The sequence below is a fragment of the Triplophysa dalaica genome, chromosome 9, assembly GCF_015846415.1.
Source record: "Triplophysa dalaica isolate WHDGS20190420 chromosome 9, ASM1584641v1, whole genome shotgun sequence".
Taxonomy (NCBI): domain Eukaryota; kingdom Metazoa; phylum Chordata; class Actinopteri; order Cypriniformes; family Nemacheilidae; genus Triplophysa; species Triplophysa dalaica.
Genome location: NC_079550.1, coordinates 6,711,394 through 6,734,158, shown reverse-complemented (window position 1 = coordinate 6,734,158; position 22,765 = coordinate 6,711,394). Strand labels below are relative to the sequence as shown.

Sequence of the window (22,765 nt, the reverse complement as noted above, 5' to 3'; positions counted from 1 at the left end):
CCGCAGGAATGTTTGATTGTCTGCCATTCTCCCTACATTGACACAGCTGACGTCAGCGCGCTGATGACGCATTATGTCTCCGTGAACAGGGTGCGCAGTGGTATGCAAAATACATTGGCTGAAAATGTACACACGACCAGTCACAGCGTTCGGCCAGAATGTTTTTTGGTACTACACTTTCACAGACGATATATTATTATAAAACTATTATTTGATTTCTATCAGGATTTCCAACCAGCATAACAAAAAAAATTCTGGACAGGATCACCTATCCTGCCTTTAACTCCCCTTTAGTGTTCCTGGCATCTAATTAACCTGTTTACATAAGGTCATAGCTGGTTTTACAACATAAGTGAAATGTTTTCGCTGTATTCACTGTAAATTTGAACAATAGATTACCAAAGAGAAATCACAGCCAAGATGAAACCTTTATAGGAGCATTTGGGGACACCAAGTGTTTAAATGTTATTAATCATTACTTTTGTTTAACAGGAAAAAAATGTCTCCTTAAGTATCTGAGGGTACTTACATCTCTCCAATCAATTAGTAGGTCTTACAGGTATTAATCGGCACTTAAACAGCAGGCTATCACTGAGCAAGTCTCAGAGCTGTAATTACAATCATGTGAACTTGTGATTTGGGGAAATGAAACCTCACCTGTTAGTGGGCCGATGTTATTACGGATAAATTACACAGAAATCCTTCAACGCGAGAGGAAGTAAAGAAACCTTACCTGTGATACACTGAAACTGACCATCATCTCGCTGGATCGTGAAGGCCTCTCCTGGGTTTACTTGTACCAAGATTACCTGAAGAGAGCAAGAGAGTGTTAGTGGAAAAAAGCCTTTGCAGAATTTTTGAAAACACAGAAATCCACCTGAAACACAGTGCGCTATTTTGTAAAACTGACTTGTTAGGAAAAAAAAAAACGGTTGATGAATGCGGCCCGACGTAAACATTGTGCTATTACCTTAATTTTTGTGCGGTTACACACAGCTGAAAAAAATGTACACATCCACTTCCGAGCGTGTTAGAAAATAGAAAACATTTCTTGTTTACAGGCCATGACGCATAAGCCATTTCCCAGAAATAGGGGAAAACATGGATCTTTTTTTGTTCATACCATCCATTTGATGGTGGCAATACGCTTCCAATTCCAGGGAAAAAAGGCTAAGGGAACATGTTTGTATCCATTGAGACTGTGTGAAATCAATAGAGATGTCAAAATAGATTTGTTATTATCTTTGAGGTGCTCTAAACTCTTGCAGTTTTCAGATCGATGACCGGAGCTTAGGGGGTAATGTGAGAATTTTACACGTCTTGGTAGTGAAGCGGTACATCCGCATTCATTTAAGAATTCGAAAACCTTAATCCTAAGTGACTCAGCACCACTGGAGCTACGGACATAAATGACCAAATCCAGAAGAGGTTGAGAATAACGGCCTTATTTCTTTTCTAAATGATAACAAATATTCTAAATGATAACAAAACTGCTCAACTTCAAGTAAAAAAAGGGTAAAATTAAGCTTTATTTAAGGACCAGAGAATAATTACAATCAAATTAAGTTTTTTTTGAGTAATTTCAATTCAAAATTTGTCCAGTGTGTTGCATGATGTCAAAACCCTGGAACTGTGACGTTTTATTACCTTAGAATGAGCTAGTTCTATCTACATACACCTCGGGGCCCCTTACAAAGAACTGACCATGTTGTTTCCATGTAGCCCTAAATGGGCAAACTGCTCTACAGAGTGTGTTTCGTAAATACATTATATCCATCGGCAAAGATTTTTGAAATTTAAGGCATCACAAAGATTGTCCGGTTATTTTTTCAAATTGTTTGAAACTGGTGTTTTTTTGGTGCTCTAAATCTATTTACTAAGAAAGTGCCAAATAGGAGTGAACCGTAGTATCAATAAATGAGAAAAAAATCATTCCAAATATCAATATCACTGTCTGAAAATACAGAATTAGGGAAATAAGCAGAAGTTTAGTCATTTCAACATACAAAATATATTGTGCAGTTGGGTAACGCTTTATAATACGGTTTCTTACTTAATAGGTAGTTATGCAGGAACTGATGCAGAACAAATGGTTAGTGCTGCATTAACACTGTAGTCATTACTGATACCTAATAAGGAAGAAAGATTAACTATCAATAGGTAACAGCATGCTGATCTTTAAAGTAAGTAACAATTAGTTACTTATTACTTATTTAAAAGTCATTAATAACAACTAAATGCTGTACGTCACCTGCAGGACTATACAATTACCAAGACTCATTTAAAATAACTATCCATTAACTACTCATTAACAGTTGCTAAAAAATTTATGCAAAAAGGAGATTGCCAATATTTCTACATCATTTATTCACTAACAAATGTAATATTTTTTTAAATCAAGAGTTGTATTTGATAATGCACAATAACTTACATGGCCAAACAATATAAAATCGAATTGGAATTAACGTTAATAAATATTTAATAAATGCTGTAAAATGTTGTTGATACAAATGATAATGAATGGAACCTTATTGCAATAATGTCACTGAATAAATTCAAACATTTAAAAGTTGTTTTCACAGATGTATAGACAGTTTCATCTTCACAACATAAACACAAAAGTTACTGTGAATGTTCACTTTTGTGACTCCAATTTAACTTCCGGTACACATTCACAAACAACATAGTGCCTGTAGATTATTAATGGTAACAATCAAAAGAAATGGAGAAGAATTGATTCTTTGCTAAACTTGTCTCTCCAATATTTTGGATGCTGTATATATGTTCTATATTTGTGTTCTAAATTGCTTGTGTCTGCAAAGTAATTAAATGTGAAAGTAAACACAACCAAGTGCAGTAAAAAGACCTGCATCATTTTCTTTCTGACATAAAAAAACATCCTTCTCTATAAATGACCACCCACTTCAATATCGCATAACGAAACAGGGAGCCTGCCGTTCGATAAACCTGGTGCAAATTACTGACATTAAGTCATTCAAGGATGAATGATGGTGAAGTGGAGAGGACAACATCACGGCTGTGACGTACAAACCCGCGTCACCGGCATGAGGATGGATAGGCATGTGTGGAGCTCATCAGAGTACCACTTGTTCCACGAAATCGCTCTGAGTCAGTTTTCCAGTGAGCCTTTGTTAAGGTACTATTGATGACACATCTGTCTCGGGAGATGAGCGGGACCGCTGATCTAGTTCGGCAGAGCAGGGGTCCTGATCTGAAAGCCTCCAACAGGAAGTCATTTGACTGGCTGATTCTAGCAAAACATGTACCCGCGTTCAGTGACTCGCTAAAAAATGACATGTCTGTGTTTTCTTCACGAGTGAATACAGAAAGGAGTGAGTCATACGAAAGGTGCAAATAAACTGCGAATTTGCTATTCCATGGTGAGATGGAGAAATGCACAGGTAGAGTAAACACAAGGAAGTTTCTAAGAGTGTCAAATGTTTAGGTTGATATTCAAAATGTAATAACAGACATTTTGAAAAGAACATGTTGACCAAATATACCAATCTATCATACATGAACGAACCATTGTGTAATTTGACAGAATAAATAAAAAAAGTCTCTTAGCATTGTTTCTCAGACGCCACTATTTGTGAACTCAAAAGTACAAGGAGCAGATAATGCCAGGAACAAGTGGCTCTCTCCTCTGCTGAGGGTTAAAAGCTGACAGTCCAACCGGATGAAGAAATCCACTGAATGCATGAACCTCAATCCCAGCCGCAAATCAACAGTGACTAGCTTTCATGCACTTAAAACCGACGCTCTTGGCTTCTTTAGAACCACAATAAGAAAAGAAGACCGAGTTTAACAAATAAGCACTCAGTAAGTATCAGTCAAGCATTGCATCCTGTTAGAAACCCATTTAGTCAGTAAGTGCCATTCATTTACCTCAGACTTTTGGTGAAAGTCGCAATTATAGCGCCTGAACTCCCACGGATTGGGGCTCCAACTGCAGGTCTCCCCTAACACAGCCATCCTCTATACTTCTGTCTCAGTCTCTGTTCATGTGCACCACTGAGAAACACCAGCTCATGCGCGCACACACACTCACTCACATGCACGCTCTCGCGCAGCCACATGTGCAGCGGCAAAGAGCAACAGCGCACACATCGATGGGGGTGGCTGAGGAAGATCTTATTGAATTAGGTTCAAGAAGCTTCATGCTGTTGCGTTCACGTGTTTGTGCGCGCGCTTGCTTGCTCACAATTACTTGTTGCGCTTGTTCCTTTGTTCTGCAACACTGCTGGTTGCCTCCCCCCCCTTGCTCTCTCTGACATTGCTCTCAGTCCCTTCCACACTGCATTATCGACACGTCTCCAGGTGCAGTTTTCAACACGCTAATTTAGTAAACACGCATCCCTGTGATAAAAAGACGATCATCACTTACTGTAGCCCGCATCTCCCTGTCAACCAGCCACAGCTGCTTCAACAGGCTGGATGTGTTTCTTCGGAATCGGGTACCCTCCCTGCGCTCCGGGGGTCCGAGCCACCCTTCTCTGGCTTTCACCCGGTGCTCATGAGACTTGAAGTGCTGCGCTGCGTGTTGGACGCATGGGGGCCTGAGTGAACTCTTCACCCCCCTCTAAGCAAACCCCGGCGGGAGGAAGGATATAGGTCTTGCCTAACTGAGTCGCTGGAAGCTGTTCACGAGATAACGGGAGCGTAGCCCATGTTTGCGCGTTCTCTCTTTTTTTCTCTCTCCTCCAGCTCTCTCCGCAGTAGATGGATGACTCTCTCGCTCTCTCTTCCTGGCTCACCACCACAGCCTGTCTCCACGGCAACCCCTTCAACAAATAAGCCCTGGCGATGTCCGCAGCGCGCCACCAATGAGGTGGACAGCTAATCGCTAACGTTCTGCTCGCATGGGGGAGGCGGGCAACGAAAAGGAGCGAGGGAGGAAGGCCACGGACGAGTGGATGCAATTGCTCTTTCCTTCGAGGGTTTGCGATTCTCACCTCTCCCTCTGTGCCGAACCGGCGTTGACTCGTGACTGTCTGCCCTGTGGCGAGCGTGAGTCAATATGGATGTCGTCCAGATTGTAAAACACACCTTCAGATTATTGCCAAGTCTGGCATCGATCTAGAAACAAGAATAGTGCTCCTGGTTATCTTTAACTCCTGTGTTTTGCTTTGTTGATGACGATAGCGTGGGGGATGCCGAGCGGCACATGCTTGTTCACGGACTGCCACATCCTTCCTCCCTTCTTTTTGTCTCGCTCTTTCTATCCTTCATTCACAGAACGCTGTTGCTTCTATTAATACCATGATCGTACTCACAGAGATGAGGTTCAGATAATGCAACAGCTTCTGCGAGGACCTCAGGACTCTATTAAAGCATCATGTTTTTTTGCAGTGAAATGCAGATACGCAAACAGCAGTGACAACCCAGAAAAAATGAACCTGCCAGGAAAATACAGACCTTCCTACTTGCCATTAAATATTAAGTTAAGCATGTCCTTTATAATAAACTGCACTGAAAGAGGGCTAAAAAAGCAGAAGACTCTAGTTTCTTTGACAATTTTCACACTACACAAAACATGAAAAGCAAGTTCCCAGGCTAGAAGGGGAAAGCCCTGAGGCAGCATACAGTCTTTCATACACTGCAAGTCCCAGAACAGATAAGGATGTATATTTAGCAGTTCTGAAATACCTTTCGAGGCAGATATGGTTCAGACAATTTTTATAAGAGATTTGCTTTCCTCAAAGCCGAATTGTACACAATTAAGATACAGTGGCCCGGTTTCACAAACAAGGCTTTAGGCTAGTTCCAGACTAAAATTTGACCAGTTTTAACTAAATAGAACTTGTCCAGAACTGTATTAAAATATGTCAGTGCCACTGGTTTTTCTCAAGATGCACAACGATGAGATATTCCTGATTAGGCATTTCTTTTAAAAGCGAAATAAATATCTTAATTTAACTAGGGCATAGTCCTGACTTAAGCTAAGCTGTGTCTGTGAAACCGGTATGTTAAAACTACTTATTGTCGTATAGTTGATCCATCGGCTGAACAACTTCTTAATTATAAGGCTATTTTAGGGTCATGTCCTCAATTCTTATGCCAAGTGCACACGTACGATTTTTAAGAAAGATATTTGATAGAATGTTCACAAACAGAATTTTCATTTTTGGGTGAAGTGTCCCTTTAAGGAGTGCATTGCGGTTGTTGCATGTCAGACTGTACGATCATGATCCTAGCGATAATCAATGTTGCACTGTGAGATCTCAGTTGTCATCATTGTAAGACTGTATGACAGTAAAGATTTGATAAAACAGGAAGAATTGTTCAGAGTTTTACATCATAGGTCATAGGAGAAGCCACACTGCAGGACTATGTCTCAATTTTTGACTTTAGCAGAACGCAACTGTCATTCATCAGAGGAAGGCAAACATGTAGCAAACTAGCATCTTTCTTAGGATTAAAAGTTTACTATATTTGTACTAGGAAAAATGAAATTATTACTTTGTTTGCTCCTCACAAGAAAGACAAGTTACAAAACAGTAAAATATGAAAAGAATATAGAATATACAATGTGAGGCAATTTAGGAAAGAACAATATAACCAAACAATAAGTGACGATGTGTGACGAGTAGGGTTGGGTACAGAACTCTGTTGGAATTGCGTCGGTACCACAGAGTATCGATTCACACAAAATCATTCGGTGCCAAATTTCAGTACCTGAGAACGCACCTGTGAGCTGCGCAAGTCAGGCATGTGTAAAGTATCCTACGTTAGCGAAAGAGAGAGAAAGAGACCATATGAAGTGGTTACACCCCCTAGCAACATGCTCACACGCATAGGGCAATGTCTAACATAACCAAAGCCGTTCTTAAGTGTGGTTGCATTTCGCAAAAGCTTGATGCTGATAATGCTTTATGTAATATTTGTGACAGTAAGTGCAAGACCGGCAGCAGCAACACATCCAACCTGAGGAAGCACTAAGTAAAACAGAACGTGTATTTAAGAGCTCATGAGTGCAATGTATTAGGAACTCTCAAAGTAGCTAAATTAGCTGACAAACCCGGAGACAAATCCACGGACGACGACACATTAAGTGAAGCATCGGCGTTGACAACAGCTTCAACATCTACAGTTAATTAATTAACCTATATAATTTGATAAGTTTAACTTGTTAGAGAAAACGTCGTTTTCACTGTTTCGACTGGTTGATGTTAACATAGCATGCACAAACTGGCATGAGCGAATACTTGAGCCATTGGCTGCATTTAAAATTACTCTGCTCTTTATGTTAAAAATATTACGTTAAAAACATTAACATTAACATTATGAGAGATATCTCATACCATAGTTTGACTATTACTATTTGTCAACTGTTTTACTGTATGCAGACATGAAAGTCAGTGGCAGTCAGCAACGGCATAAATTATTGTCAATAACTGTTCTATATATAACTTAGTTTCTTTGCAGCTATTAAAGTAAACATCCATAAAATAATAGCTTGCTCCTAAACCTAGGACCTACTGATGGGTAATCTTTAACCTAACTGAGCAGATCATTTGCCAAGTAAGGCCGGGAAAACTAGGGCCCAGGTAAAAAAATACCCTTATTCCATTAATGAATTTTAATTGTTGTAAGCTCCTGTCTGAGTCCTGTTATTTACACTATTGTCTTCATTGACAGGTTCTGCTGTCCCGCTTTCAACCTGCCCTTCTTTCACAGTGAGAGCAGCAGAGGAAACCCTTCACTATGGCACAGAAGGCTTCATCATTTTATTTATCTTAATCTAGACTGTGTTACAGTGTTGATCACATTAACTATGGCATGGATGTTGTATGGGTTTATTTTTTGTAATGATTGTGTGGAACATTTCTAAATTAAAAGAAAAAATGTTGAAGATCAGAGGTTTGGGCTTATTATTTTCACTGAAAGTCAGAGAGTCAAATACCGAAAAAGGTACCGTTGGGTACCGGTATCGGAATTCATGTACCGGCACCGGCAAAAATGTCAAAGGTACCCAACCTTAGTGACGAGTGTTATGAAGTGTCTCTGTAATGCTTTGTTTAAAACTGTTCATGATTATCAGTCAAGGTGTGCGTATAAAAAAAATATTCTGGCAATTTAAAATTTGTCCCAGACAGCCAAATCGTGGATAAAAAACCATACGTTGCGCTCTCCACTTTAGTACAATTTGTTGAAGGGCTGGGTTTAGCATCCATATATGCAAGCTAATAACTATTATAATAACCCTAACCTTTTATTGCACAAAACTATCATGCTCACAGCAAGGCAATTTAAAATTGCAGTAAAAGTCCTAAAATTTACTCTAGAAGAAAATGTGTTATATAAGTGGTGCTTTGAAAGCTTTGATGGTACTTATGTGAATGAATTTCTTCTGTCAGAGGGATTTACAGTGCTGGCTTTCTGTTGCAACAAACTGCTACAATGCAAGCATGCAATTCTTTGTCATGTTATATACGGTAATGGCGGTAGGTACACATTGTTTGGGGGGAGGAGGTGGTGAGAGCAACAACCCAAAAATTTCCAGTAATGCCAGACTGAATGTAATTGTTACATAGCCGTTTGAAAGGTGATTTTACTATTTATCATCACCTCTTAGCTAAAAATGAAACATTCAACCATCATCGGATGAACTTGTAGCATAAGTTAATTTAAATTTTATGTCGACTCATTACAGTACTAAAGTATCAGCCTACAAGGAAAAAAATAATGTGGTATACTCCACTTACTTACTATAGTAAACCGTGGTAAAATTCCTGGATGCTATACTGTTTTTGAACCATATCACAGCCAATATTCAAGTAATAACTATAATATTCAAAAAATATATACTATACTTAACTTTAGTAAACTACAGAATTTTTCATGTGGGTGAGATCAATTTGAGATCATCATCACCAATTATAATGGATTTCCATCTGCTTTGATGATTTACTCGTCCTAGGCACACTTTGTTTACACTTTGTCCTCTATCCCTTTACTGCTGTTCTGAACTTGTAAATTAGCCGGATCCAGTCTAAGCTGCAAAAAATAAAAACTTGGCGGGTCTATCTTAACTTTATAATCTCTCACAGTACAGGGGGTCGAGAATCGTCCAATCACATGACCTGTCACAGCACAAGTTAAAGTTACATATGATGACGAGAGCATGTGGGGCTGGCCCTCCCGGATGCCCTGGAGATTGCATTACAATACTTAAAGTAAAAAAATCTTCGTATGGAAGTCAATGAGAAGACACGGGCGATTCTCAGCCATGGTACTCCACAGAATGCGAGTTGATGCTGATTGGACTATATTTTCAAGGCAGAACATGACGTCTATAACAGTGACAGCTAGCGTAACAGTTGATTGTAAATCCATTGTGTTTGGCCTCTGGTGATGCATCGCCCAAATGAAAAAAATATACGTGTGCAGGTATGTGCAATGATGTTAGTAAACTTGCGAAAACTGTTGGGCAACTAGCCAATCATCCTGTCACATACCTGATACAGCTTCTCTTAAAAATAAATACTACCGCTTATGTTACGTATGCAGCAAAACTGGGACCGATTTGTTTAATATGTAAAGACTATAAATTCAGGTAGTAAAATGTCAAAGATAAGAGATTTAAAATCCAGGTGGTAACATGACAATGATTTGCACAAGCAAGATTAGAGATGGGAACGCTGTTGGTGTTATGCGTCATGGACACGCTGAACTCGCCGGCTTTAGGCACAAGGCCATCAGGAGGGGAGGAAAGCGAGAGTGATTAGCAAACACAGCTACAGTGGTTAACGCTGGCTTTATTGCCCTGGAGATGGGCCAGTGCCGCCGTTCCGTTTGCGGCTGTTAGCAACTGACGTCTCTGCTCCTCCGATGAGTCAGGGCTCAGGTTCCACGCTATTTGTTCATCTTTAATTGTTTACCGTGTGGCAACGTGGCACAGCAGCTGAGACGACAGGAAACAGAAGTATGTGACGCCGAAGAGCCTGCGGATATCTATGCCATGCAAAACGAATGAGGAGCAAAATGGCAAAATCTCATGGTTGCTTCAGGTTATGACTCTTGCCAGTCTTGTGCATGAAAAACGAGTTTATTCCAGGTAAGGTCTGGTAGCTCCTTTTTGCTCGTATTTTCCATGTTTGTATCTCCTCTTTGCCCCGCCTCTCTACATGCGCTGACTTTTTCCAAAGCTCATTGCTCTTAAAAGCGAGGTGTGCTATGATTGGCCAGTCAACCAGTGCGTAGTGATTGGTCGAATAATGCAGTGTTTCCCAAAGGATTTTGACAGTTTTGCGCTGGTTACATCACAAACGTATTAGCATATTTGTGATATCACGTTGTGTTAGTGTTAGCACTTTTGACAAGAAAAAGTTGACAAAAACGCTTTTTTAGTACAATAAACGCTCGCAGCGTTTGGTAACAAATAGTAGCCGAACGCCATGACTTCGCAAACAAAGGCAGCCCAGAGAAACATAGGCAGCGTAACGGACGCCTATTTGAATTATTAATAGAAAGCTTCTTTGCAATAACTAATCACATATTTAAAAACGACAATACTAATTTCTCGATAGAAATGCAATCAGAAGTTGTTGAAAGTGAAAATTAAACTTACATTTATACAAAAGCTATGCTCTAACGGGCGTTTTGGCCGCCATTTCATTTTTTCGAGCTTGAGCCTTTCTGGACCAATCACGATCCTTGCATATTGTTATGGAAGTGATAGGTCTCTGTCATTGGTTAGCTGTGAAAAACGCTTGAAATAGGGTGTTTCAAACTCAAAAGACGCTCTGAGCTGCAGAAAAAGATGCCGGCGCTGGCATTTAAAAAAGTGTTCAGGGCGTTTTAAAAAATAAAACCGTTTACTCCATAGGATTATAATGTAAAACAGATGCTAGCAGCTTCAAAAAAAGAAATCAAGTCTGAACATGGCTGTATTTTATAACGGGATGCCACCGAGAGTCACTTTAACCTCTGCTAAAATTCTTATTTATAAACGCAACCTCATTCGACAAAATCACAATTTATAATTTATATTAATACATTAATGGCTATATGCTGTGTGCCCTTTCACAACAATGTGTTGCTGTATGACGAACGCTTCTTCGATTTTAAATGCAAGTGACCGTTAAATACGAGAGGTCGAGGGTTTGGGCACACACACATGGAGCTCATCGGAAGAGAGAGTGCATGCAACACGGACGAGCGTTATTTGGAACATCAAGTTCCAAAGCGATTGTACTGACAGGTATGCCCACCCTACTTGCGTATAGATTTGGGGGTATTAAGTCAAATCACACCACAAACTGATGTAGATTTGTGGGGCTGTGGTTACACGAGCCGTTTCGAGCATTCGGGTGAGCATTCGCTTTTAGATAGAGTGCATCTTTTGTTCCGACACATTCATTTTTGCAATTTTACATGTCTAATACATGCATGGGCAGCTTATAACACACCAAAGACACAGAAAATGACATATTCGCATAACATGACCCCTTTAAAGAATAGCTGGTTGGGAAAATAAAGTGCAATGTCAGTACATTATGACTCACTTTAACATTTAAAGTACCCCAGAATGTCAGCAAAAGAATATGTACAGCTCGCTGATCATTTGCACACATACTAAACCTGATTTGATGAACAAACAACCTGGCATTTAAGCAATTTTCTAATAAAATCGTATTGGCTCACGTGACACATTGACGTCACTTATTTGCACTGTCTACGCACTTTACTTGAAAAACATGCCCAACTTTGCTCCAAAGTGTACAGAAAGGCTTATTTCTTGTGTGTTCTTGAAATGTTAAGTTTTGTGAACTCCGTTTTAACAAGTCTAATTTATTCATTTCCGCCAACTAGTTGTTTTGCCAACCAGCCGGCCCTCATAAAAAATTATTTTTGGTGGAACTATCCGCAATGCTTTTAATGAGCAGGTTAAGCATCTTATGGCTGTTCTGAAGCTGAAATCATGCAAAAGGATTTTTAGCAGAAATGCAACTGTCACATTACCACAATCTTCTCACATCAGGAGTAATAAAGAGGACGAAACTATTATGCTTTTCAATGGAAACTGAGGGATCTCTGCAGGCTTTGGAAGAAGAGGCTCACAGTGTCATTATGGGGAGTATTGATCTGCATAGTGAAGAGCCCCATTAAATCAATATGACCGGTGGCTACTTTTGATGATGACTCTCCCAGCAGCGTTTTTGGTGAGGATGGGTGATGGTGTTGGTTCGATAAGGCCTTTAGTAATTAGTGCCCATGTTCTCATCATCAAGCTTGACATAAAGCTAGAAAAAGGTGTTGGTTCTTTATAGAAGTAATTATGGGTGACTAGCTGTTTTGAAGTCAAATTGTTCCTTTTTAACTAAAAGGTTATTGGTTCAATATCGTATACCTGAGTAGATAGAATCTGCCCAATGCATAAATATAAAAAAAACATAAAAAAATTAAAGTACATAGCTCTGTGCCAGTCAATCGGAGTCAAAAACCTTTTCTTCAAGGTATGCCGCGAAGACAACCTTTGGACCGACTACAAAGAAAATATACATCCAATCCTATGCCCTCCTAACATCAAAGCTGGGTTGCCACTTTCAATTTGTATTATGAATCACACTGTATAGGAGAAGCAGTGGCATTGCTGTTATGCGAAAGCAACCTGGCTTTTTTGATCAAGCTCCTTTTACATGATGCTGCTGACAACAGTGAGAATTCAGCTCCAGAACAGTGAATAGAAGACGGTTACTTGAGATTGCTTTGTCAGGCCCACTGAGAATTGTCCATTTTCTCTCCTATTAGGTGATAAGTGAGACACCCACAAGAGGGGGGAGAGAGAGAGAGAGAGAGAGAGAGAGAGAGAGAGAGCGAGAGCAAGAGCGAGAGCGAGAGAGAGAGCGAGAGAGAGAGCGAGAGAGAGAGCGAGAGAGAGAGCGAGAGAGAGAGCGAGAGAAACTCATTGCTATGGAAACATTGCTTAGTTCACCGATGAGCACAGGGAGGAGTAACATGTGGATGCGAGTGGGGACAAAAGAAAAGATTAATGATCGGTTCAGCCATTTTATGGTTTCAGAGGGCACAGACAGATGAACAGCCGTAACTCAGGCACCGTGTGACATCACAGCCACGACACATGAATCCACCCCCGACTCTGGCCCTAGGCCCAGCTGTGTGTCCTCTGTCTACTTCCTCATGTCAGGTTGGCGATAAATGTGGTGGGGAGCATGTGCAGTCACCCGACTGACTCACTCGAAAAGTCTCATTATCAACATGGTGGGAGTCATTTCTATGTGAACAAGGCGTCAAAAAGGCGTATAATGAGCTAGACTAATGAATAAATAATATTGCGTTTGGGTATTGCCAGCTATACCTCTTAATCCCATACGACGCAATGTATTGCTATATAATAATTGGATCATCCGAAACTCAGCATTACGACACAGGATGTCCGCGTTAAGAGAGTACATCTGTGGGATCGGTTTACATTTTTATCGGATGGATTTTTACTATTGAAACTTCGTAGAGTTGACTTGTACGCCGAAACATTTCAAGTTTGACTGATTTTATTGATAAGTCTGTCACCAGGTTAATGGTCTTCAGCCAACTGAACAGATTTTGGCAAAATTTGGAAACAAATTTTTCTGACATTTCGCCCAAAAAATGAAAATTCTGTCACTGTTTATTCACTGTCATGTCATTTCAAACCTGTATGACTTTCTTCTGCAGAACACAAAAGAAGATATTTTGAAGAATGTTGGATACCAACCCTGGTAGCTCACTAAGAGAAGACATTTGCAATACATCTCTGAGACATCTGCTTTTAGATGTAATATTGAAATTTATAAGATGTCTATAAGACGAACATGATTTAGAATTCATGTAAAACTGCTTTTTCTTAAGTGTGAAGCAGATGTTTTCCAGCTCATGATCTTTAGCAGACCTCTTACAGACGTACGTGTGCCAGCTTGGAACTGCTTGTACGCTAAGAAAACCCTACGAGTGATATTACTGGCTTTTTTTCCGACTTGCTGGTTTAGTTTTCGTCCCCTGCAAGCACGACGTTATCAAGAAAGTGTGTACAAGATCAAAGGTTGAGTAAATCAAAAACATATCACGGCTTTCTGGTCGATTTAAGGCCATTTATACAAGAGGCTTTTCAGCACAACCTCTCATTCACCAAAGACTTCCTGCAGAGAAGTCCATTCCACCCCGTCTAGAGTCTCTGCTCTTAAGGTAAGCCTGCCTGTTGCTTCAAAAAGCGTTGCGCACATAAAACCAAAGTGTTTGAAGAGCACATAAAAACCAGAAACAAGGGAGGAAAGGCAAATAAATGAAAGCGTAAAAGGGCAGACGTCAGTGCTTTCGGGCAAAGGAAAGGGGGAAGTGAGGTTTCACCAGATCTTCACAATAAAGAGAACAGCTGGGAACCTGGGCTATTAGGTAAGGACTGATAAACAAGATCTGATTCATCTTGTCCTGGTTTTACCACATATAAACAGGCGGGCAGGCGGCCTGCAGGGAGTAGAGAGACGAAACGGAAGTGGCCTGGTTGGCATTTTACGTACTTTGGAACAGAACAGAAAAGGAAAATTCTTCGTCATTTACTCAACACAGTGTCGTTCCAAACCTGTACGACTTTCATTCTTCTGCAGAACACAAAGGAAGATCTTCTGAAGAATGTTGGAAAACAAACTACATTCGGGCACCTTTGACTTCCATTGTATAAATAGAAAATCCCTTCTCAAAATATATTCAGAACAAAGAGTCATATGCAGGTTTAATATGACATGAGAATGAATAAATGATAATATTTTTTTTATGTGATCTAACTCTCGTTTTTTTATGTCTGACAGCGCAATAGTAAAAGTCCCAAACGGAAGTAATAGTAAATAACGCATAAAAGTCCGCTCTCGAATCATGCAGTTGATGTAGAAACGTCAAAATGAAGAAATATTGTTGCATATGCAGGTACTGCGGACATAAGAAGAGATATAAAAATACAGCTTCTGACCGTTTTCCCGCTGCATTTTTAATTTCTAAATAGACTATCGACGATGACGTCACTGCATGCGAGAAACCATGCAAATCTGAAACTTCCATGTAAATGTGGTTTTCTGCATAGCCGGTTTATTACTATGCATGTAAACACGTGAAAACAGTTTTCTTTTTAAGAAGATTTTTGATAGATATCCGTTTATTCTGTGCATGTAAACGCACCCATTGAGTCAAGATATATCTAACCATTCTCAACAAAAGTGTGTTGTTTGTACATCCTGTAAATTTTCTTGTATACGGACAACTGCAGAGTCATAAAAATCAACACAAGAAGTGTTGACGCAAAACATTGGCAACATATTCTCAAGAGCCCCAAGATCCTGCTGACATCCCGTTACAACCTAACCCTAAAATGAAAAACAATGGCTTTTTGTTGGTATACATTTAGATCAGTGTGAAAAGTTCTGAAGTTAAGAGTGTCACGCAATTATTGTGCCAATCCCCATTCAGATCTGTGGGAAAATGAAATTAAACTGTGTTGCCAGGAGAAAGCCATGCTGATATTTACTACGGTTCAGCTGCTGGGTGACACACAGAGTGAGGAAACTGAAGGATGCCGAGCGAGAGAAAGGTCCAGTGGGAAAGGTCAGGACATAAAGGAATAACAGCACGCTGTCATCTGCCGGAGCTCCTTATGGCTCCTTAAGGTCCCATGCGTGCCATGGCTGTTTAACCGCCCTCGAACCAACACAGGCGCATCTCCTCCGACATGTGGACCAGCGAACACCAGGAGTCACTTAGTCACACTTATTTTACCTTGAGCTCTCTTTCTGTCGCAAACATCATCATCAAACGCACACCTGGGGAGGCACCACGGTCATGATTAGATGTAGGTGTTAAAGGCCACACATGAAGAGAAATGCCACGGGCACAAACAAACACAGGCGCACGCTTGCGTGTCAATTTGCACAGAGGTAGCCCTGACTTTTCCAACTAGTAAAGATTAATTTGTATAACTGATGCCTGTATAATGTACAATTATGCTAATAAACCAGTATCTTACTGGTACATTTTCTTTTTTTTCTTTCAGTTTTAGGTCTACTTAAATCGAAGTACTATTTTTTTATTAAGTTCTTTTTTGTGATAAGTAGCACAATTTTACCGGCACATTTACTTCAGTTTACTGAAGTAAACAAAATACTCTTTGGTCGAATTATAAAAATTCATGGGGGGTGGTGTGGTAAAATGTGAGTGTATTATAACTTGTTCAACAGGACTTTTATTTTGACAGATCGCCACAAATTGTGTTTGTTTATGTGTTGTGTCGTGGTGTGGTAAAATGTGAGTGTATTATAACATGTTCAACAGGACTTTCATTTTGATAGATCGCCACAAATTGTGTTTGTTTATGTGTTGTGTCCTCGTGCAGTGAAACGCTAGAGCTGAAAGCTCCACAAGCACAATGCGCTCAATACACGCAACCTCGACACTCTTTCACTCACAGTCACGCAAAACAACCAGAATACATATTTAAACAGTATCCGAATATTTCGTTAGCTGTTGCGCTTAGCGTTAGCAGTTCAGCGTTAATTTCTTGTTAGGAAATAATACATTTGCCAGATTACGCACCATTCTGTGCTTTTGCAGCATTGCGGAAATCATAGGGCTCTATGTATGTCACGTGAGGTATCGGACTTTGGTATTGGTGTGTCATTACAAGTACATGAACTTGGTATCGGGTCAATACTGATATCGGCGCATCCCTGGAAAAAAAGCTTCTGCATCCTATTCTTGCTTTTCGAGTCTAGACGCTCAGGAAATCTCAAAAAAAGGATTTTGACGACTGAGTTGGCTTGTCGGTGGAATTCCGCAACCTTTGGCTTTATGAATGAGGCTAACAGGAGGCGATAAAAAAAGAATGGGGAAGAAACGGATCATTTGAATGAAGGAGCGGAGCAGGGCAAGGTGCTGATGCATTTTCTGCCTCTTTAAGTGCTCAGTGAATTGGGCAGGTCTTGTCAGATGCCCGCCGCAGGGGGTTGAAAAGTCAACATCACGCCATTAAGAACACAGCCTTGCTGAGCGTAGATAGACTTCGTGCACACATAGTCGAGGATGAATAAAGTATCATGACTTTCGAGGGTCTTGAAACTGGAAGATTTCACTACAATGAGTGCCCTACAAAGCTTACTAAAGGGACAGTTAACCCAAATATAAGAATTCTTTAATCATTTACTGATCCTCATGTCATTACAAACATGTATGACGTACTTTTCTCTGCACAACACAAAAGAAGATATTTTAAAGACTGTTGGTGATAGACCCAACTTTGGATATGGCTTGCAGATCTTACAGATCCAAAATTAGAGTCCAGTTTAACAAGATCTCTCCCCCCTCAGGAATTTATTAAATCTGAAAATATCAACTCCATTGTGAGTTAATATTTCAAATCAACCGCCAGGCAGATAAAGAGATGAAGGGAATAACAGCAAGCAGGGGACAAAGTGATGTTGTATAAAATGAAAGATGGTTTATTGAATAATCTCAGATGTGCTTCAATGCTATTTTTTTTATTTGAATGCCTATCTTTGCTGACTAGAAACAGGTTCAAAAGATTACGGTATCAAGACATTGTCTCGTGACGTTAGTGTGAACCTTGAGATGGAGACATTGGAGACTCCTATCATTATAAAAGACAAAACCGGTCCCAATTGGAGATTAAACAATATAATAAATAAGAAACATTTGTAACGAATAATACGAATAAATGTGAATAATAAAATGATCAAATATATTAATGAATATATAAGATAAATGAATATATGATCAATGAAATGTAATAAATGCATAAAACTTATTAAGGGTTAATAAATATATAATGGAAATAATAATAAATGGAATATTAACCACTGACTTCTATTGTATGAACACAAAAGCACAAAAGACATTTCTGAAATATTTTCAGATGAAAGAGTCTTGTACATGTTTTGAACAACATTTAGGAAAATAAATAATCTGAATCAAACAATATTTATTTTCGGGTGAACTATCCCTTTAGCTCATTTTATAGAAAATACAATGTGCTAAACTAAAAAGCTGCATTGTCACACCAAAATAAATCCTCACACCAACATATTTGACGCATGCTGGAAGCAACATTCACGGTCACTTAAGTAAAATCAGTTTGATGTCCGTGAGAGTGACAGCGATGGCATCCAGCCTTGTCATGGCCAGTCGCTATCGCCGTGACTGCCCCGCAGGGGTGCAGGCGGTCAAACAGCTCCTCTCTTCAGTCTTTATCACGCTTCTCCATGCAGGGTCATGACACAACGTTCGTCATCCGCCCAGAATTACAAAAGCAGACGTAGACACCTAAAGAGTCACGTCACTGCTATTTACAATAATAGACGAGTACAACTACCAGTACAACTACTGCAAAACTGTATGGAAGATGGACTTTAATATGGTTTGTTGGCATTTAAAAAACTGAAACTAACAAAAACACAAATTTCACAAAAATCCTTAAAATAAATAATATGCGCCTATAAGAATGAAATCCTGTTCGTGGGTCAATTCCAATCATCAATTTGAATCAATAATATCCACTGCTTCAAAAAGTCTTTCAAAGTCACATAAATACTTTCTGCAATATTTATTTAAGACAGGAAATATGCTTTTATTAGTTCTCCCTCAATTTTACAGCTTAAGATTTGTATTTTTTGCCATAAATGTTTTTAATCAACCGGGAAAATTTGACTCTTCTGGGTGAAGACATCCAAGCTTTGTGATGAAACACATGTAACGTAGGCTCAAAATAAAAAATATAATAATGCTTAAAGGCGGAGTAGATCATTTGGAAAATGCTAACGTTTGCCTGCTAGCACTGCAATCATACGATCCCTCCCTTTCACGATTTACCATCAAAATCCACGCCTCCTCCAAATCACATAAGCGAGCGCACAGACCAGAAGCTGTTGGATCGGATCCAGTGAAGTCCAGTGATCTCCAGCTACCTGTCTGCCATCTGTACACATGATATATCATTGCCCTCGGACCGAGGGCAGTAATTGGTCCAATGTTTTTTGATCCTACGCCTTTCACAGAAGATATATAATTATAAAAAGACCAATGTTTCACTTTACTTACTGATTGCTAACAGGATGTTAAGGGACTTCCAACCAGCATGACAAAAAACGTTTTTGGACAGGATTTCATACTCAGCCTTTAAGGTTGGTAAAATCAGTTTATATTAAATATAAAAACGACACAAACATGCATTTCACATTCTTTCTGGGTAAAGGAAGCATGAATCTCTCTGTCTTACCAGTCTCTCTGCTTCTGCATCAACCTTAAATATTTTGAAATATTACAATCATTCAGTTTTGCAAACCATTGCGATATGCAATCATCAAAAGCTGAAAAATATGAACGTATGACTATATTATCAACTGTTTCATTGGCTGAGTCTGGTCCCTAGGTTCAGCACAACCATATAAGTGTCTGTCATGAGGAATTATTTCAGCATAAAATTGCTTTTCTGAGGAATATAGCTTAAGGACTTGGCAGAGAAGACATAAGCAGGCGTAAATGATCGTGGATGATTTATCCTACCTGCTGTGCTCCGTCTCCGTTGACGATGTTGGGCGGATGCTGAGGAGGCGGCGGGGAGGCGAGTATTGGGATGTCTGGGCTGTGTAACTGGCCGGACTCCAGTGGGGAGGTGTGGTCAGCCATGACTCCCTCATTCACACTATGGGAGAGGCACTGCTTGCTCCTGCAAAGGCAAAGAAGAATTAGGTTAAATCAATTATTCACTTCCATCATAAGTCGATATACAGTTAAAGATCTGCCAAACAAAATCACCTGTTATGTAGAAGATCAGTTCCTGACTGATTAAATTATAACTTAAGCCTGTGGTTTACTTCTTTTTCTATGTGTGCGCAAACATACCCCTACAGCTGAACACACAGCCTTGCAAAGTACACTTCCTTCAAACCATACACGTAAACATGGGTTTTTGACGACATATTGCAATACCTGTCCGGGCCTAAAAGGGGTCAGGTTTTCTTCTACTACCTAAAATCGGCGCTACCAGGACACGGATGCCACGTCGTGGTTAAACTTATTACTGCACAAAATGGAATGCACATGTACAACTTGCGCGTACTATGTACACGAGGTAACAAAATTATGGCGTTGCGTGTACTATTCTGATGACGAAATTTGCTTCATGAGCACTGTATGCTGTCCCTCGCGTACACGTAAAAAGGGAACTATACTTCAGGCTTTTAAGTAAGATAAGATTTTGTCTCCATTTCATTCAAACACTGATTATTTGTATTTGTATATTTGCTACAAAATACTTTGATGATTTTTTTTTTTTATAACTGGTTAGTTGTCTTCCACAGTATTTGAAATTTCTGTGAGTTGTGCCTAGTTAAAAACCCTATTAATATTACATAGGTAAACCAACAAATAACAAGACATTATTATTTCTTTACTACTTTTTTTGGTGTGAGGCCGGTGAAAATTTTGGTAGGGGCAGTAGAAATTGGAATTAATTGTCTGACCGGGCCAGTAGAAAAAATTCATTATTAAATTGTTCATTATTAAAAATTAATTCAGCATTCCAAACCGACTTCCTTTCTTCTGCAGAACTCAAAAGAAGATATTTTGTACAATGTTGTAACCAAATAACATTGACCCCCCCATTGAATGTGCAAAAAACCACCAAGACATTTCTCAAAATATCTTATTTTGTGTTCCACTGAAGAAAGAAAAACATGCAGGTTTAGAACGACATGAGAGGGAATAATTTGTAGATTTTTGTTTATTTTCAGGTGAACAATCGCTTTAAAGGGCCGCTACCCCAGAAAATTGAGTCGCCAGCGTGCGCGCAGAAACACCCTGTAATTATACAAATCCATCTATTCTTCTTTTTGTAATCTCCTTTAAACCACAACAGTGACACAAAACAGGCTGTTGGCGATCCCCTTTCAATCTGATGTCACATTGTTGCCTGCCCATGAACGCTCACAGACTCCGCCTTATGAGCGGGTAGTTCCATCTTCCCCTATAGACGCGCTGTCAGCCATTTTAAGGCAAGAGCAGATGTAGCCACTAGCCAGTGACAAAATTGTTTAAGAAACAACAAATGTGTGCTGTTGTTGGATGTAAATGGAGCCCGGGTTCGTCCCGCTGCGACCTCGGGGGCCGGAGTTATTAGCGATCAAGCTTCATCTCCAGAAGAATTAAGTAATACACATTGTTTTTAAATCGCCTTTCTTAAATAATGTGTTTAGCATGTTAGCAGCTGTTGTTTACATGTTTGGGGCTAAACCTGAGACATGGTCCAAAGTCGTAACTAGGGCTGCAACAACTAATCAATAAAATCGATAATAATCATTAATGACCATTGCTGACTAGTTGGTCTGTGACAGCACTAGCGATATGCGCAGTTATAAGTCAAGTACGTCTTCTTCCCTTTTAAAATTACTGTTTTAGATGTGTCTCTCTGTGCAGCATGAGTTGCGCAGTTTTAGAGTCACACGTGTCTCTCCGTAAAAGAAATTGCAACTCACAACGTAATAACACCTGGTTGCTGATCTTTACATACCTGTCTGACATACACAAGGACTCTGAATGCATGTTTATGTCTGTTAGCAATATGCATCCATATGATTAATCATCAATGGCCAACATGTCATACTGCAAATGGTGAGCAAATGTTGTTCTATCCATGTTTTTGTCTTTTTCATTTAATTCGTATTTATGAACAAACAGCAACACCCTCTCAATCTCTCACAATTTGACTCATATTGAAAAAGTGCGAAAAAACAACGCAACAACTAGTAAGCAGCTCTAACGCCTTGTTTTCAAGCATGGTCACTTCATTTGAATGTCAGAATGGCTGCTTGACTTGCTCACAGGGTCAATTTTTACCTCTCACCCTCAATGTAAGAAATACGCCTTAGGCTCAAGTTTTGTTTTCAACATCTCGATCTGTATGGAGGAGGCACAAGTATTTCCACTGACTTACATGTGCCCTTGTACTTTGCTTTAAAAGTGTGGCAATTTCGCTCCATTCATCCTGTCAGGGTCAGTCGTGGTTTCGAGGGTAGCGTGGGACGTCAAACACCAAACGCCATTGACGCTCTTCCTTTTTTTTTTAAGCGTGCGTAAGCAAAAAGAGCCTATTTTAGGCCTTCGTGCGTTATATTTGGAGACCGTTTGACCTGTCTGGGTGCCATGCAGGAGATGAATGAAAATGCGGCATTTCTTTTCTGCCACGTTGGCACATGCTCCGAAACGAATTCAAATGAACTCATTACTCGTCACTCTCTCTCTCTCAACTACATCACACTCTCTATGAGTCACAGGCGGAGAGGTAATAAGTAGGAAATGACATGTGTCCTTGAAGATCATTAGTATCTAGCGCATGCGTGTTGGACAGCAGCGGTGATCAGCCTAATCCGTAAGCTAGTCCCCTGCTTAAACCTGCATGCGGTCAAGTTATGGGGGTGATGCTCAGTAATACGAATCCAGCTAAGACTTAACAAATGGCTTCTCAGCAGACAAAGGCTTTAGGGAGATGGCCATTTGAGACCTGGTCAGGTATTAAGGGCATTTCAGGTTCAATTCAGCAAAGCCTGGGCAAATAATTCAAGATACTATTCTTACTTTCACAGTATGAGGAGTACGGTACTTCGGTGCCAACTCAATATTACAATAAATTAGCTTTCTAAGGATTCTTGGGCGTTTAAGTAACCACAGTGATGCTTGGACGTTGCGCCAT

The 22,765-nt window shown here is 39.8% G+C and overlaps 1 protein-coding gene across 3 annotated transcripts in view; it reads right to left on the bottom strand.

Moving 5' to 3' along the window:
• fndc3a (fibronectin type III domain containing 3A) overlaps window positions 1–22,765 on the bottom strand; it is a 75,698-nt gene that overhangs the window by 43,011 nt on the left and 9,922 nt on the right. For all 3 annotated transcript variants that reach the window (XM_056756204.1, XM_056756202.1, XM_056756203.1), the window contains exons 2-3: window positions 19,582–19,744; window positions 734–809 (exon numbers count right to left, since the gene is read on the bottom strand). In XM_056756204.1, coding sequence (XP_056612182.1) covers window positions 734–809; window positions 19,582–19,704 — 199 coding nt within the window. In that variant the 5' untranslated portion in view covers window positions 19,705–19,744. The remainder of the gene's footprint in view (window positions 1–733; window positions 810–19,581; window positions 19,745–22,765) is intronic.